The 17,334-nt window shown below is 41.2% G+C and overlaps 1 protein-coding gene across 4 annotated transcripts in view; it reads right to left on the reverse strand.

Annotated features, from left to right (window-relative positions):
* EML6 (EMAP like 6) overlaps window positions 1-17,334 on the reverse strand; it is a 263,755-nt gene that overhangs the window by 154,692 nt on the left and 91,729 nt on the right. For all 4 annotated transcript variants that reach the window (XM_032410977.1, XM_032410976.1, XM_032410978.1 and 1 more), the window contains exon 3: window positions 2,636-2,795. In XM_032410977.1, the coding sequence (XP_032266868.1) occupies window positions 2,636-2,795 (160 nt within the window). The remainder of the gene's footprint in view (window positions 1-2,635; window positions 2,796-17,334) is intronic.

Raw genomic sequence — 17,334 nt, forward strand, 5'->3', positions numbered from 1 at the left:
TCCTTCTGCTGCATTACATTTTTCTTGCGATGCTTCCGAACAAATTCTGATAATGGTTGCTAGAAAACCAAAATCAGAGAATGTGCATATAAGTACCCATCTAAGCATATGCATACACTTGTACTTATGTATGCATTCTGACATTCATTGAATTTAGTCAGGAAGTCAGTAACTGAAAATCTCAACAAATGGGACTACCCAGCTATTTCTCTTTAGATGTGGAATCACAGTGGAATGGATGCACTACCCTAACCTGGATGAGATTACAGAGTAATAAAATAAAAAACTATGTACGCCAGGGGTCTACGTATGTAGTGAATTTAGTTCTAGAAAGAAAAATTAAAGAGTTAATGATCATTACCCTGGCAAAACAGCAGGAAACACTAAGTAAATGTAAATTGTTAAAAAAGTAATGCAAACCAGCTCAAGTCCTATAATCCACTCAACCTGCCCCGAACTCTCAGGCTGGTCAAGCCTCTCTGAATAATAATTTCACAGGTCTTTCCACAGCATGCCCCTACAGAATTAACTCTGAAATTTGCCAAAAACTGGATTGAAAAAATTAATTGGCAGAAATACGAGGAAGGGTGGCCTAGGATCGCAGAAAAGGCTAGGGAAAAGGGACAGCCTTAGTGAGGTGAAGGTAGTAGAAGTCAGGAATCCTCCCTCTGTGTGTGGGCTACCTTTTCTGTAACATAGTTTGAAAATTGACATGTAATTGACATCTGTAACATTAACAAATCCTTTCTGCCAAAAGTTACTGGAAGTCAAAGGCAAGAAGGAAAGTTTGTTGGTGGTCCTGGGAAGGCTTCAGGAAGTGTGTCCTTTGAAGACCTTTGAAGTGTCTGGGAAGAATGAATCACTTTAAGGGGCAAAGAAGGTAAGTAGGGCACTTTAGGTGGAGAAACAGTATGAGGGAGGGGCTGGAGGAGCAAAAGTGTAATGTCTGGTAGAGGAATCTCACCGATGTGCCCAATTAGACTGCAAGGAGATTGTGAAGACAAGGCTAGAAAAGTTGGGTAAGCCTAGAATACCCAGCCACAAAGTGTGGACTTCATTCACTGAGTTCTCCAAGCTTTTAGTGTTTTTAAAATAATGTTCTCATTAACCTATGACCCAGCAATTGCACTACTGGGTATTTACCACAAAGATACAAATGTAGTGATCTGAAGGGGCACCTGCACCCCAATGTTTATAGCAACAATGTCCACAATAGCCAAACTATGGAAAGAGCCCAGATGTCCATCGACAGATGAATGGATAAAAAAGATGTGGTAGGGGCGCCTGGGTGGCTCAGTCGTTAAGCGTCTGCCTTCGGCTCGGGTCATAATCCCAGGGTCTTGGGATCGAGCCCCGCATCGGGCTCCCTGCTCCGCGGGAAGCCTGCTTCTCCCTCTCCCACTCCCCCTGCTTGTGTTCCCTCTCTCGCTGTGTCTCTGTCAAATAAATAAAATCTTAAAAAAAAAAAAAAAAGATGTGGTATACACACACACACAAATGGAATATTACTCAGCCATCAAAAAAATGAAATCTTGCCGTTTGCAATGACGTGGATGGAACTAGAGGGTATTATGCTAAGCGAAATAAGTCAATCAGAGAAAGACAATTATCATATGATCGCACTGATACGTGGAATTTAAGAAACAAGGCAGAGGATCATAGGGGAAGAGAGGAAAAAAATGAAACAAGATGAAACCAGAGAGGGAGACAAACAGTAAGAGACTCTTAACAATAGGAAACAAACTGAGGGTTGCTAGAGTGGACAGGGGGTGGGGGGATGGGGTGGTTGGGTGATGGACACTGGGGAGGATGTGTGTTGTGGTGAGCACTGGGTGTTGTGTAAGACTGATGTATCACAGACCTGTACCCCTGAAACAAATAATACATTATATGTTAATTTTTAAAAAAGGATAAAATCCATAATTTAAAAAAATAATAAAATAAAATAATGCTTTTACAATTTTTTCAGTTGGTGAAAAGTATTAGTAAGCAACTAATGGTGTGGAGGCCAGTTAGAGGTTATTTAAACTGTCTGGCAGGGCACGGATTTGGAACTTAGAGGACGGTGGCAGAGAATGGGAAGGTGAGAATGCATGGAGAGTGACTATAAAGATAGCCACGACAGGCCGACTCAGTGGCTGCTTGAATTGCAGGGAGTGGGTAGGGAGAAGCAGGAGTTAGAAGAGACGTCAAGGTAAAGAGTCAAAAAGAATCTTCTCTGTGAATTATTAGGAGGTGGTGTTATCCTCTAAAAGCAAAGGGAACCAAGGAGATGCTCAGGGCTTGAAGTCTATGAAAAAGGTTGGGTCCAACTCTGATTCCAAATTTAGGAAGCTAAAATGGAAGACCAAGTGGAATTGCTGAGTCACGATGGATCCGATCAACCTGAGTCCATGACTTACTTCTGGAGGTTTTTCAATCGATGGGGAGACTGAGAGAAACAAAACTGGGGCCCACCCAGGGCCGGGTGTCAGCACGACAGCTGGAAAAGGATCTGACAGGAGAGGATCCTAAGAGGCGGACAAGGGGAGGCAGCAAGAGTTAGTAGCCTTCTGAGCCTATAAGCTATGTGCACTATAATTCCAGGTGACTTGTGAGAAGTCATTAAAGAAAACAAATGGAAAAAGATACACACCTGTCCATCTGAATCGAAAGCCAGGCAGGCGACTCCATGTGTATGGATATCTTTAAGAATAGACACAGTCTGGACGTTATAGGAATCCCATATACATATATATGGCTCCTTCCCAACTTGGCCAGTTGCAACAAGAGTTTTATCTGGGTGTAAGGCAAGGCTGAAAAAGAAAAAAAAAAAAAAACACCTCTTTTCATATCCTCCTGAACAAAGTTAAGAAAAACACTGATTTTCTTTTATCCACATTTGTTTCTCATTTCAATCATCTAACAAGAGAATCTCAAGAGGAAGAGTCTGAACTGTCCTCAAACTGGTAAATTACCTGACTAGTCTAATGGAAATGTTGAATGGCAAAGAGAGGCTTAGCACAGTTTAACAATAATTTCATCTTATCTTACCCATTTGGTTACCTTGAAAATCAGATGCTATAATGATTATAATTTTATGATTAGAAAACCTATACGGTTCTATAATTGCTTTATGTCAAGATATTTACTTACTGGCTTTGAAAATATTACTCAGCTTTTTCAAGTTAGCTTTTGACTTTAATTTGAAAAAAAAAGCTGTTGCTAGGAGAAGGTGTGCTTCTCAGAATTAATTAAACCTGCTTGCACAAGCTCTGGATGCCATCCTCATTAGGATTTCAAAGCACGGAGGGGTCTCAGAGTCAAGTGCTGTTTCGGTGTCTGTTGCCATAGATTATGTATTTTAAATGAAAATTTCTATTTTACATAAATCACTGTAACACCAAGAGGACCACAAATTACCAGCCTTGTGGTTTGTGTAACATTTTTCCTCTGTAGTCCAATCAAAATAAAACTTTGTCAAATACCACCTAGAATTTCAGGGAGTCTGGAGCAGTGAGGAGGAAGAAATATCATTATTATTCCTAGATGAGCAAATACTCTGTTTTAAAATCATTGTGTAAATAAGTCGTGCCTTTCTAAAAATAGGTGTTGAGAAATTTTTTAAAAAAGCACATTACCTATATGAAAAACTAGCAGATGACTGTTTACACAATAAAAGTAGAATTTTTTTCCTTTTTTATTTCAACATTTACACAACAGAATTTTTTTCCTCTTCAACTTTCAGCATAATTTTGATACAAATATATGCTCTATAAGCAGACTTGGATTTGCACGCTGCTGCCCCTTACTACCTCTGGTTCTTTGGGCATGTTCATCTCTTTGCCTCAGGTTCCTCATCTATAAAATGGAGTTACGCCATAAAAGTAGACAATATACAGAACACAGAGCATTCAGCACAGCACCGGGCTCAGAGTAAGCACTCAAAGCAAGTTTCATTATCATCATTTGTATAACTGGCATTTATATACAACCAACATATGCACATCTCTGTGGATACAGTGTGTCTTCAAACACAGATTACTTCCTGCCCCTCTCTGGTCTCCACGTGTGCTTCCCCCAAGTTCTGCAGCAACCAAGCTCCCTAGGCTGTTCCTACGAGCTAGTCCTCGTCCCGCTGAGCTCCCTTCCTGGGCCTCCCACCAAACCTAGTGTGGTCTTTTACACAGGACCCTTGAGTACCATCCCCTTTCCTCACTGAGGACCCTCCCAGGCCCTTGTACCCTGGTGCCAGAGTGCAGCTAGTCTTCCCGGGTGTTCCCAACACCCCCCACTGCACGCGTCCTCATTCACGGTATTGCTCCCCACGCTGGAGGTCTGCTCCACCTGCACTCTCCTGCCCAGGCTGGTGCTTCGTCGGGTTATTTTCTTCTTTTTAAACAAAGAGGGTGCAGGTGGAACCCGCAGGGTGCACTCTGTAGCTGGAGGGAAGGAAGGGGTGCGTGTGGGGTCAGATGCAGGGGCAGGGAGCGGATGGGCTGGGAGAGACTGAGCGTCAGGGGCCCGCCAATCAGGCCCCAGGGGCTGCTGCCACAACACCTCTTGTCAGAAGCAGCGTCATGTAAGGGGATCTCTGAGAGTTCTGCGGGGGCGGGGGGGAGTACGCGGATGAGGAAAACCTGGGTGCCCCAGGTGCCAGAGGCCCCTCACGCGGGACTCCTAAGAAGTTTGACTCATCTCACCTGCCAAGCAAACCCCAATCCTCCGTGATGTCTTGTGTCCCTTCCCCCTGCACTCAGAGTCATAGTGTGGGGCACTTCGTCCCAGAGGTCAGGCCAGGCATTGGGGCGGGCTCTGGCTCAGAGGCTATGCCGGGGCGCCTGAGGCCAGGACCGGGGAGTGAAATGCACACAGCCCCAGCCGCAAGTCTACGAGCTTGTAGGAGGAAGAAGGACTCTGACAGTGCCTGTCTTCTGCAGCGGCCCCTGGGGCCCAATCCCACACCTGCAAAGGTCCAAGGCCGCAGCAACCGGAATGCAAAGTCATTGCACATCCTCAGGGCCAGCTGTTTCTCCTAGCAACAGCGAGTTGTCTAGAATTGTCCCAGGAGATCCCTGCTGCCGGTTCCTCAACCCTCTCCCCCGAAGAACAACCTCAGAGCTTTGCTCTTCCTCTCTGACACAGCCCCACTGCCAGCGCCCTGGGACGGGTCAGCTGGCCTCTTCACCCCAGCCCCCTCCACCAGCAAATGATGCCCACGAGCCTGGGCGGCGCCTGGGCGGGGTGGGGGCAGTGCGAGGTTTCCCAGGAAGGCAAACAAGGGGCAGGTGCGCTCCGTGGCTTCTGATGTGTGGGGGAGTGAGTGCAGGGCCAGATGCAGGGGCAGGGAGGGGATGGCTGGGAGGCACTGTGTGTCGGAGGTGTTTCACAGTGCGGGACCGGCCCCAGGTGCTGCCTCAGCCACCACTCTCCGCAGAGGGAGCCCCGTCCCACGGATCTCGGGAGTTCCAAGGGCCGGCGGAGGAGTCCTGGGATAAGAAACACCTGGGAGCTCTGGGATAAGAAACGCCTGCGTGCCCAGGATCTGAGTCGCCATTCTAACAAGTGCTTGCTAGAAAATATATCCTCGGTAATCTTTATACGGAGTACCAGAAAAAGATAACACATATAAAAGGTGCAAAGGGCATCCATGTACAAAGACCATACTCAAATTTAGTCTTGCAGAGAGTAGCAGAAAATGAAATGGGTCAGGTAGGCCAGGGCGGCCTTGTAAGCCCTTTTAAGCAGGCCAGGAAGCTAAGGCACCACTGCCAATTATTAGAGGACATGGCATGAACAGTTGCATATTTTAGTAAGGTAACTCCAGCAGCAGCTAGGCAGTGGGAAGGGCAGATGGGGGAGAAGTGTTAGGAGAAGAGGCAAGGAGGCCAATAAGGGAACACGTGACAGATAGTGAGGTAAGGAGGGGTAGGGCAGATGGAAAAAAGGACTCAAGAGATACTTAAGGGAAAGAGAGAAAAAGGTTTTGGATGCTGAAGGCTAAGGAAAAGCCTGAGCATGTCAAAGTTGCCTGAAGTTATTTGCCTGAGCAACTTTTAAACTCACAGAACTTGCAGCATTCGAGTTTAAAGCCTACACGGCCTGATCCTGGGAAAAGATGGCCTAACCCAATTTTTAGTGAGGAAACCAAGGAGATTTCTCAGGTTAGTACCACGCCTGGAGTCCTAAGGGCTATCAAGAAGAGGATCTGACTGGACAGTATGATCCATGAGGGAGGGCGCTGTTTCCATCACTCTACGCTGTGTAGAGCTTGTAGGAGGAAGAAGGACTCTGACAGTGCCTGTCTTCTGCACTGAGCGTCAGGGGCCCGCCAATCAGGCCCCAGGGGCTGCTGCCACAACACCTCTTGTCAGAAGCAGCGTCATGTAAGGGGATCTCTGAGAGTTCTGCGGGGGCGGGGGGGAGTACGCGGATGAGGAAAACCTGGGCGCCCCAGGTGCCAGAGGCCCCTCACGCGGGTTCAGTTCCGGGAACATCATATGGTAGAGTAAGGAATAAAGTGCTTGCTGAAGAGGGAGCAAACAATGCCAACAATCATGGCTGCCATATTGTCTCTCCACACTGACGTGGGCAATAGGTTCTACACAGGAACTGGAAAATAAAGAATGAGTGTTTTCCTCTTAGATGGTCAGAGACACTATCAAGAGACATAAATGAAACTTTTGCTGGATCACAGCTTCTGTTTAAAAATGCTTGGATAGGGGCACCGGGGTGGCTCAGTTGGTTTAGCGTCTGCTTTTGGCTCAGGTCGTGATCCTGGGGTCCTGGGATGGAGCCCCACATTGGGCTCCCTGCTCAGGGGGGGAGTCTGCTTTTCCCTCTCCCTCTGCCCCTCACCTCAATTCGCTTTCTCTCTCAAATAAATAAATAAATAGATAAAATCTTTAAAAAAATGTTTGAGAGGGGCGGCTGGGTGGCTCAGTCATTAGGTGTCTGCCTTTGGCTCAGGTCATGATCCCGGTCCTGGGATCAAGCCCTGCATCAGGCTCCCTGCTCAGCAGGAAGCCTGCTTCTCCCTCTCCCACTCCCCCTGCTTGTGTTCCCTCTCTCGCTATCTCTCTCTCTGTCAAATAAATAAAAATTAAAAAAAAAAATGTTTGAGATATTTGGTAGACTCCTGGGGTCCTGAAGTACCCGGAATTTTAAAAAATTCACTCTTCCAGGCAGTTGTTCTTACCATAATTTGAGGATTCCCAAACTTTCTTGCTTCCTTGAATGGGGTGGGGGGATGACATAGACAGCTTTCAAGAATTCTTAAAAGAGGGGGCGCCTGGGTAGCGTCTGCCTTCGGCTCGGGTCATGATCCTGGGATCGAGCCCCGCCTTGGGCTCCCTGCTCAGTGGGAAGCCTGCTTCTCCCTCTCCCACTCCCCCTGCTTGTGTTCCCCTCTTGCTATGTATCTCTCTGTCAAATAAAGAAAATCTTAAAAAAAAAAAAGAGGCCTTCAAAATAACTTACCAGTCTAAATTACGCAATTAGTGGTATGACCCATAAACATCCCATTATGGATTTCAAGTATTTTTACTCTGGTTATTCTTTTCCTTCATATCAAGGCCCATAAATTTATCACATTCATTAAAAAGTTCACATTGGAAATTTTTGTTTTTTAATTTTTTGTCAGAAGTCCTTTTATGCTGTTCTTTACATCATCTATTCCCAGCGCATGATACCCACTGATCCAGGTTCCAACTTTGCCGTTTGAATATATTATCAGTTATCTTTTTTCTCCTTTTGTTAAGCCAAGACTCTCTGACCTCACCTCTCTGGCTTGCATGCAAATTGATTGCTGAAAATGACTCATAATGTTCCTATTTATCCATGTCCATGTCAAGAATAGAGAGAACAACCTTTATTCATTTTGCCATTTGTTACCTTCTCATCGGCTCCCCAGAAATGTCACTTCTTCCCCCCGATGATGGTATCTGTGTATCTTTTAGAGCACAGTCAAGTGGCACCTTACTTTTATTTTAAATTTGTCATATCATTTCAACAGCACTCTTTAAACCTCATCAGAGACCAGAGGGACAACCAACAAACTTTAATCTCTGGATTTGCAAGAGCATTATATATATATAATGTGTCCGTAATGGGACAGTTGCAGAAGCACTTCTATAAGAAGCAGGTTGGAAGCTACCATCAGCTTCCCTTCTTCCCACACCTCTGCATTTAGGAACTCCAGAATTTCCAGAAAAGTCATTTTAAGCAAGATCTGCTTTTGTCTAATCCCAAAACATCTTTGGAATTTTAGTTCAGAAGCACTCAAATGACAGATGTGTATATATGTATGTATTTTCCTCACATAAAACCAAATCCACCCCCTGCTGCATACTGCAAAACTGTTCTTCGCTCCTTCCACAGAGGTGCCCTGAGCCTAAAAAGCTAAAACCTACAGTAATGCCTTTAGATGAGCCAACAGATTAAAGGAAGTTAGGTCCCCTTATCCAATTAAGGGGCTGTCATGGAAAGAATCATCCCTCCTGAATTCCTTCTGATAAGATTTCATCTATGAAATGGCCAACTATTATGTACTTCCCAGGGAGAAAATGACAGAAGTGGAAAGCACCACCATTACACAATGTATCTGTTCTACTCTGGGTTTCCCATCATCTTCTTCACCATATCACAGTGTTGTTAAGTCTTTCTGAGACTGGAAGTGTTGATACTACTTACTTATATTGGAAGTCTATCTGCCATTTGGGAGTCCATAAATCAAGTCTCTTCTATATTCTTCCACGAAAACTTGCCCTTTGCAAATCTTGCAAATCACTATAGTTATAAAAGCAATGCCACAATATTAAAACTTTAAAAATTGACTCCCTTTCTCCGAAGGTCTCGATACAATCGAGGTCTCAGTCCACACCTATATGAAAAGGGTCGGTGTTATTCTATTTTTCCTTTGGTATTCAGTTTATTGCATTGATAGTATTATACACGCAGCAACAAAAAGGGGATCAAGCTTTTAAAGAACTGCTTTTCTCTGTGTATATAAAAATCTGGTTCCCTTGGGAAACCCCATCTTCTGTTACCATAGCAATAGAAAGCACTGCAGAGAAGGACTTTCATCACCCTATCTGGGAGAAGGAATTGATTTGTTTCTCCAGCATGCCAGGAGGGCAAAAGCATGTCTTTCTGATGTCAAATGAAATCAGGATGATTTCCAATTATGTTGTGTGAGGAGATGAGAATTAATAGGGTTGTGGAAAGAGGGAGCCTTGCTTATAAAGGTTAAACAGAAAACACTAATCAACACTAATCATTCTTGATTCCTGAAGGCAAAAAATTATATTTGAGTACCTGTTCCAAGTGCAGCATTTAAAAAATGCTCATGATTCTGACTTTACTTTTTTTTTTTCCCAAGATTTTATTTTTAAGTATTCTCTATACCCAACGTGTGGGGCTTGAACCCACGAACCCAAATCAAGAGTTACACACTGTATCGACTGAGCCAGCCAGGAGGCCCTGACTTTACTTTTTTTTAAGATTCATGTATGTATTTGAGGGGCGAGGGGCAGAGGGAGAGAGAGAATCCTCAAGCAGACTCCCTGCCAAGCACAGAGCCCGACATGGGACCCCAGGATCACGATCTGAAAAATCAAGAGTCCAATGCCCAACCAACAGAGCCACCCAGCACCCCCTCCCCCGATTTTACTTTTTAAAGCCTCATGTCATTTTATGCCCAGGCTACTTCAGTGATTCTCTCAGTAATAAATTAATGGTATTATCTCTTTTTAAAGTCGTCTCACCAGGAAAGCATGAAAGTTTCTCCCTGCCTACCCTGCAAATAACACTAAAAGAAATTTCCCAATGTTGGAGGCATAAGTGCATCTGAGTGATTGGACTGAACTGTCTGAGAGCAGTGGGGAGGCAGCTGCTTTCTGGGCTGGAGAGGGAGTGGCCGGCCTCCGTGGATGTGCACCAGAGGAAGAAAAGGCAAAGGAAGGCTTTATTTGAACACAGCAGACTGGAGGTAGTGTGGCCACAGATGGAGGTGGCTGTGCTCTAGTCTTTGTCCCCCAGGGTGCCCTTAGCACTAGAGTGCCATCACTGGGACCGTGATCTCATCTCATACCACAGAGGGGGAGGGCCCTGCCTTCCAGGTGGGCCTGGGCAGGATGAATGGAAGGGATGGCAACGTGGACAGACCACCAGTGGTCCATTGCCATGTTCTTGACCTATGTGAGCTTGAGGGTACCTGTATGGTTGAGCATGAAGGTCCCTCAAATTGGGCTTCTCAACAACCTGGATGAATGATACACTTAATGGGAATTAATGCGATTTAGAAAAATGAAGAAATGTAATACATCTTGCATGCTTAGTACCACCATACTTGTATTGGTATGGAAATATATTTTAGTAATTCTTTAATACCACATCGAAAAGTGGTTAAGAGCATAGTGGTTTTGCTGCCTGGGATCAAAGCGTGCAGTGGCATGCGGAAGCCGGCTCAGACTGACCAGCAAGAGCTGTTAAATCTTAGCAATTTTGAGATCAACTGTTAAACACAACCACTGTCAAATATTAAATTATATAAACTTACAACTAAAAAAATATATACTAAAACTCATTACTTCCTAATGATTTACATTTGAAATACATTTGACTATTATCTTGAGGTTATTTACCATTCTCCTCTCTCTGTGGTAGAAATACTATAGAATGATGTGCTACTGCACATCTCTTTTCAACTCTGTTTTCAATACCGTCACATTAGTGGTTTGAAATCAGCCATTGTAGGAGTGTTTACGTCATGGAAATCAACAAATACCACAAATAAAGCCTTGATTTATTGTTTTGTTGGTTGTCTACACTTAAGACATAGAAGGATAAAATGTTAATAATGCAGAATAAACTTAAAAAGATGTCATGTCTGTAGCTGTTAAATTGTGAATAACACAAAAAATTGAGAAAATATTCTTCCAATATTCAAAAAATATCATCCAGTTCAGCAGAGAAGTTGCTCACATCATTGGCAAATGATTAAAGTTCTGATATATGTCTTTGTTGTTTCACTTTTGTCTTAGTAATATAATCGAAAATACCAACATTCATGTCAGAACTACATTCATTTGTCAATGATGTGAGGGACTTCTTTTCTGAACCAGAGAGTAATCAAGCATTCATTCCTCGTCTGATTTTGTCAGATCATAGTTGAACTGCAACCAAAGTTTGGCCACAGATACATGAGTTCAACAAAAATCAATGAAAGCATTCTATGAGAATCTATTGGCTGTATGGAATTTACAATAGAACATTATGCTTTTTTATTATTTGTAAATCGTGTGCCACCCATCATTTACACCAGGAAAATTTAGGACAAACCTTTGAGGGTATATGCATACATTTTTTCTCTTGAAGACCTGGTTATTAAACAATCATCAGTACATCACTGAAGCATATCTCCTCTACTTACTGGCACAAAATAGTTTCTCACAAATCATTTTCAGCAAATTACTCAACTTCTATGTGCCCCAGTTTCTCTTCCATAAAATAAGAATAATAATAGTACCTACCTGAAAGAAGGTAGGTATAATTGTGAGGATTTAATAAATTCTAAGTGACAGTGACTAAAACAGTAGTGCTTAAAACCTAGTGAGCATTTTATAGGTCTTGTTATTATTAATTAACTGCCACATGATAGAATCTGCTCAAAACAAACATATATGAAACCCGTCCTTCACCCCTGAGTATTGACATTCTAGGCCAAGGAAACTCATCTCCATAGAGTTATTGCAAACTAACCTTCAAAATTTAAAAATAAGACTACCCTCTGAGAATTAAACTGTTAAGAACCACATGAAATGGACAAGATTGGTTATCTAAGGAAGTTATCCTGAGGAGGAAATATCCTAGGCAAGAACAGGCTTTGGAAATCTAATCCAGTCATGATTGACAGTGAGAGAATATGGACTCAACTACTGAAATCAATAAATCTGAGTAAAAATGTTAATAGAAGGGGAAGTTCTGTGTAAAGGCTTTACAGAAAAGTGTCAGATTTAAGACAGTATAGTATTGGTATAAGGATAGACATATAGATTGATGGAACAGAATTGAGTCTAGAAATAGACCCACACTTCTATGGTCAATTGATTTCCAACAAAGGTGTTAAGGTAACGCAAAGGGGGAAGTATAGTTTTTTCAACAAATAGTGCTGGAACAATTAGACATCCATACAGAAAAAAAACATTTACCTCTCATCATCCACAAAAATCATCTCAAATGACCAGAGATCTCAGTGTAAGAGCTAAAAGTATACAACTGATAGGAAAAAAAACACATAACCAAACCTTTGTGACCTTTGAAAGGCAATGTTTCTTAGAGAAGAAACAAAAAACATGAGCTATAAAAGAAAAAAAGATAACTTCAAAATTAAAACTTCTGCTCTTGGAAAGACACCATTAGGAAAAGGAAAACGCAAGCCATGGGCTGGTAAAGAAAATTCACAAAGGACTTTTGCCCTCAATACATAAAGAATGCTTACAATTCAATATAGTAAGAGGACAACCAAATTTAAGATATGGCCAAAAGACTTGAACATTGTCAAAGACAACTATAATTAAAAAGACTGACATTCCAGGTGTTGCATAGGATGTAGAGCAATTGGAATGTACATACCTTGCTGATGGGAATGTAAAATGATAAATCACTTTGGAAAGTATTTGGCAGTTTCTTATAAAGTTAAACATATACTTACTATATGATCTAGCAATTCCATTCCTAGTTATTTACCCAAGAGAAAAGATACGTCTAAACAAAGACTTATATACAAATGTTCACAGCAGCTTTATTTATAATAACAAAAAACTGAAAATAATGCAAATGGCCATCAATGGGTGCATGGATAAAGAAATTATTATATATTCATACAATGGAATTGTTCTCAGGAATAAAAAGGAATGAACTACTGACACACACATCAACATGGATGACTCAAAAACATTATATTGAATGAAAGAATCCTAGAGTATTCAGTAGAATATTCATGTCAATATCTTCACCATACAAAGGTGGGAGCCAAGAGATACTATCCAAAGTTGATGACTCCAAAAATAAAGGCATAAAAATATAACTTAAAGTTACAAAGGTAAATGATAAGGGAATTAAAAATAATGAAATAACCCTTCGGGGAAGAGAAGGAAAGGAAAGCAAGAACGGTGTATGTAAACTACATCCTCAAGTATCTTGGAAGGAAGTCAATCATGGGTTGGATTCTAAAACGGATTAATCACAAAATAGCAATTAATCATACTGGTTTGAGATATGGAGGTAACCACCAGGAACAAAAGAAAAACAAAAACAAAACAGTCCTAAGACTCAAAAGTGTTCCTTTGGAAAGTAGATTGGGAATGGGGAAGGGTGGGGCAGGGACAGTTTTTAATTATATAAAGCCTTTAGTAATCTTTGATTTGTGTATCTATCTTGCTTTGATATAAATATAAAAATTAAAGCAAATAAAAACAAAAAACCAGTTACAGAGAAATAAAAACTGACTCACTTATGCAAGAAAGAATGTATCTGGTGGTTTAGAAAGTCTTCCACAGGCAGGAAGTAGGAAGGGATATCTGATGACTATATCAGATTTATCAACCCCCAGATGTTCTCATCAAGTACAATTGTTACTGATAAAATGAATTTGATCAGCATGGCTTGTCTTACAATTCATTCTTTGAAAAAGGAGAAATACTGCCTTAAGGCTGTAACACAACAATTTGGTAATGAGAAGGTTCACTAATGAAAGGGGTCTACATGAAACCCAGCTTTCTGGAGCTATTCATCTTGTTTTTTCCTCTTCAAGCAAGGAGCATGACTCAAGCACTGAGGGCTGTATTTGGCAGAAGTCCTGTTAATTTCGGATAATTAAATATGCCAGTCATGTGTTTCAGTAAGGTCTGATTAAATACTTTAGAGAAGTCATTAGTGAATCCATCTGGTCTAGTGGCTTTGCCAGATGGCAAAATGTTACTACCTCTATCTGTTCTGCTCTTGGAATATTCTACTTCTATTGTAAAACAGCATGCAGTTATTTTCAGGGTAAGCCTTATTTGCTGTTTACATTCTCAAGGGATCTGGAAGGTGGAAGGCAAGCCTCACAACTGTGTTAACACCATGCCAGCTGAGCCACAAGATTTCAAGGCTGTATTAAATGGCCTCTTGTTCCACTGCTGATTATAAATGATTTCATCGTTTCCGTTTCCTCAAAATGTTCTACGTCAAACCTTTCAGATGGTGCTCCATTTGTGACTGGAGAGTCAGAACCTCAGGGAGAGGTAACCAGCTGTATTTCACACCTATGAGATTATAATACTCCAGGATGAGGAGAACCCTGGAAGTACTTCCTCCATGTGGATGGTCATCTAAATGGAAAAGCAGCCAGGTTTGACTTTTTAAAATTACAGAGTTGCACAGCTCTGTGAGAGTGCCATAAAATGACTATTTTATTTTTTAAAAGGTTATTTATTCATTTATTTGACAGAGAGTGAGAGAGCACAAGCCGGGGGAGTGGCAGGCAGAGGGAGAGGGAGAAGCAGGCTCCCTGCTGAGCAGAAAGCCTGACATGGGGCTCGATCCCAGCACCCTGGGATCATGACCTGACCTGAAGGCAGACGCTTAACCAACTGAGCCACCCAGGCGCCCTAAAATGACTATTTTAAAGTTTTTTTGGTTCTTTGGCCATGCAGAATTAACCTTTGACTTACTAATTCCCTAACCAGCTGGATCAAAATGCAAGGTATTCTTCAACGCATTGACAATGGCACCTTTGTACCAGTTGGCGTCTAAGGTAAATGTTTAAACCCAAGTCATAACTGGGGACGTGGAGCTGCTAGAAGAGGGTATGGGGTGGCTTGATGAAGGTATGAGGCAAAGATAAAGCTAGAAAAGAGCCCTAAATCTTATTGCCACTCTCAACCTCCAAACCCTCAAGTCTATTCCAAGGCTAAGCATTAGGTTGAGCTGAAGCCCCACTCTCTCCTAATAAAGGCCAGATTTGCATATCTAATTGACTTAGTTGACTGTCATCAGAATTTATATTTATGGAACTATTACTTCCAAGACCACGCCCTGAGCATCTGGGAACTAGGACTACCACACTACAGCAACTCTTGCACTTAGAGCCTTGGTTTTTATTTTGCCTTTGGTTGACAGCACCTCCCTTTGTTTTTATTTTATTCCTCTTCCTTCCCCTCTTTTCTTTCCTTTCAAATTTTCCTTTGTCTTTACGTTGGGGTGTTATGTTTTTTCCAGCATTTCTATGTGTTTGGAGAGGGCCCGGAAGGGTGGGAATGTATGCATCTGTCACCTCAGTCCCACATGATTGCCAGAACTAGATGTCTTTGCTTGACTCTTGACCACCACTCTCAATTCTGAACCGCTGGGATTCTATCATTGTAGAGCTAACACTGAACTTGGCATAATGACTAATTAAAATCTTTTTAAGATCTATATGTGCAAGAATATCTGTTTCTAGTGAGTAGAGATGGTTACAGAGCAATGCCCCCTCCCACTACCATTATCTTTCATCACTGCAGATCTTCAATGCAATGTGGGCAATCTGGAAAAATCAAAATGGGGTGCAGGATCATCTATCTTTGAGTCACCTGCGTCTTATGGTAAAGCAAGAATATGTGATCCCAGAGGCCCAGGGAGAGGAGGCCAGAATGAGCAAACTGGCTCTTTCATGTGGGTATGAATTGGTATAAAGAAGAGGTGATTTCCATAAGAAACTGCTGAGCAAGTGTCTAGCACCTGTGCCCTTAGTAGACCAGGGGCCAAAGAGTACTATCAGACCTCCAGGTTCTAGGGGCAAAAACTGGTTATAACTTGGACTCTGCTATGCCAAAAGAGAAGGGAGGAGGAGTACATTTCTGATGACTGGGTTCTCAAAAGCCTGAGAGCCAACCTCAGAAATGTCTTTTGGGATGTCCCTTTTTTTGCTGCTTTTTTTGACTGCTTTATCTATCAACCACAGAAAAGAGTACCAGTATCTCCCACTGAATGTGAATGGATCAATTTCTCCAAGTGGGTCTGTTGAGTTTTGCTTTTTATTTTTTAGGCTATGTTATTAGGTACATACAAACTTAGGACTTGTTATTTTCCTGGTAAACCACTTTATTATCATGTAGTTACTTTCTTTATCCCTATTATTTGATTATGCTTTAAATTCTATTTTAAAAGACAGTAATTGAGCTATATAAGCTTCCTTTTGGCTAGAATTTGCCTGGTATATCTTTCCTATCTTTTTACCATCCACCTTTCTGCATTCTTAACCTTTAGGGCTATCTCTTATAAAGGATATAGCTGGATATTTTTAATCCCAAGTGAAAATCTGTATCTATTAACTGGAGAATACAGTTTATTTGTACTTCATATAATCACTGAGATATTTGGATGTATTTCTGCCACTAATTTTATGCATTATTCATCCTGTTTTTTGTTTTCTAGTTTTTCTTCCCTTTTTAATCTTTTTTTTTAAAGATTTTATTTATTTTTATTTGACACAGAGAGCACATTTTTTTCCCTTTTTAATCTTTTTTAATTTCTTTTTTTTCATTCTTTTTTTCCATTCTTTGAAACTTATGTCTTCTATTGTTTTATTATGGATTAATCTAGAAATGTTAACATGCATTCTTACAAAAATCTAAAGTTAAGAGTTATCTGTACCTTCTTTTTTAACCATGTAAGAACTTGAGAACACTTTTTAATTCCTATCTGTCCTGACTCACATTCTAATTCTACCATTATTTTAGTTGTTCCTTTAACATACAAGTTAGACATTATTATTATTATTTCATGCAGTCAATATTTATTTAGTTAAGTGTACATTTACCAATTACTTTGCTCTCATGTCTCTTGCCTCTCAGACATTTCAATCTCTGATCATTCTTTCCAACTTAAGTATATCCCTTACATTTCTTTAGTGGAGGTCTGAAAAAAATTCTTGTTTTACCTGAAAATTTCTTTGTTTTGTCCCTATTCTTGAAATACAGTCTCACCAGATACATAATTCTAATATGACTCCTCACTCTATTCTCCACATTTCTAAACCTCTCTTAGACCATTTATTCAGATATACCTTCTTTTTTTCAATTCTGTTCATTTCAAAGCTCTAATTGGTTCTTTTTCAAATCTTAGTTATTTTAAATAGTGTCTTGCTCCTAATCTGTATTTTAATCCCATATTTTGTTTCTTTAAACATATTAATCATACTCATTTTTAATATCTAAAGTCCTCATGGACCTGATTCTGTTCCCTACATTTTCCTGTCTCCACCAATGATGCCTTATTTTCTTTAGATAGATAGATAGATAGATAGATAGATAGATAGATAGATAGATAGAT

This window comes from Phoca vitulina, unplaced genomic scaffold (genome assembly GCF_004348235.1).
Source record: "Phoca vitulina isolate PV1807 unplaced genomic scaffold, GSC_HSeal_1.0 scaffold12, whole genome shotgun sequence".
Classification (NCBI taxonomy): Eukaryota; Metazoa; Chordata; class Mammalia; order Carnivora; family Phocidae; genus Phoca; species Phoca vitulina.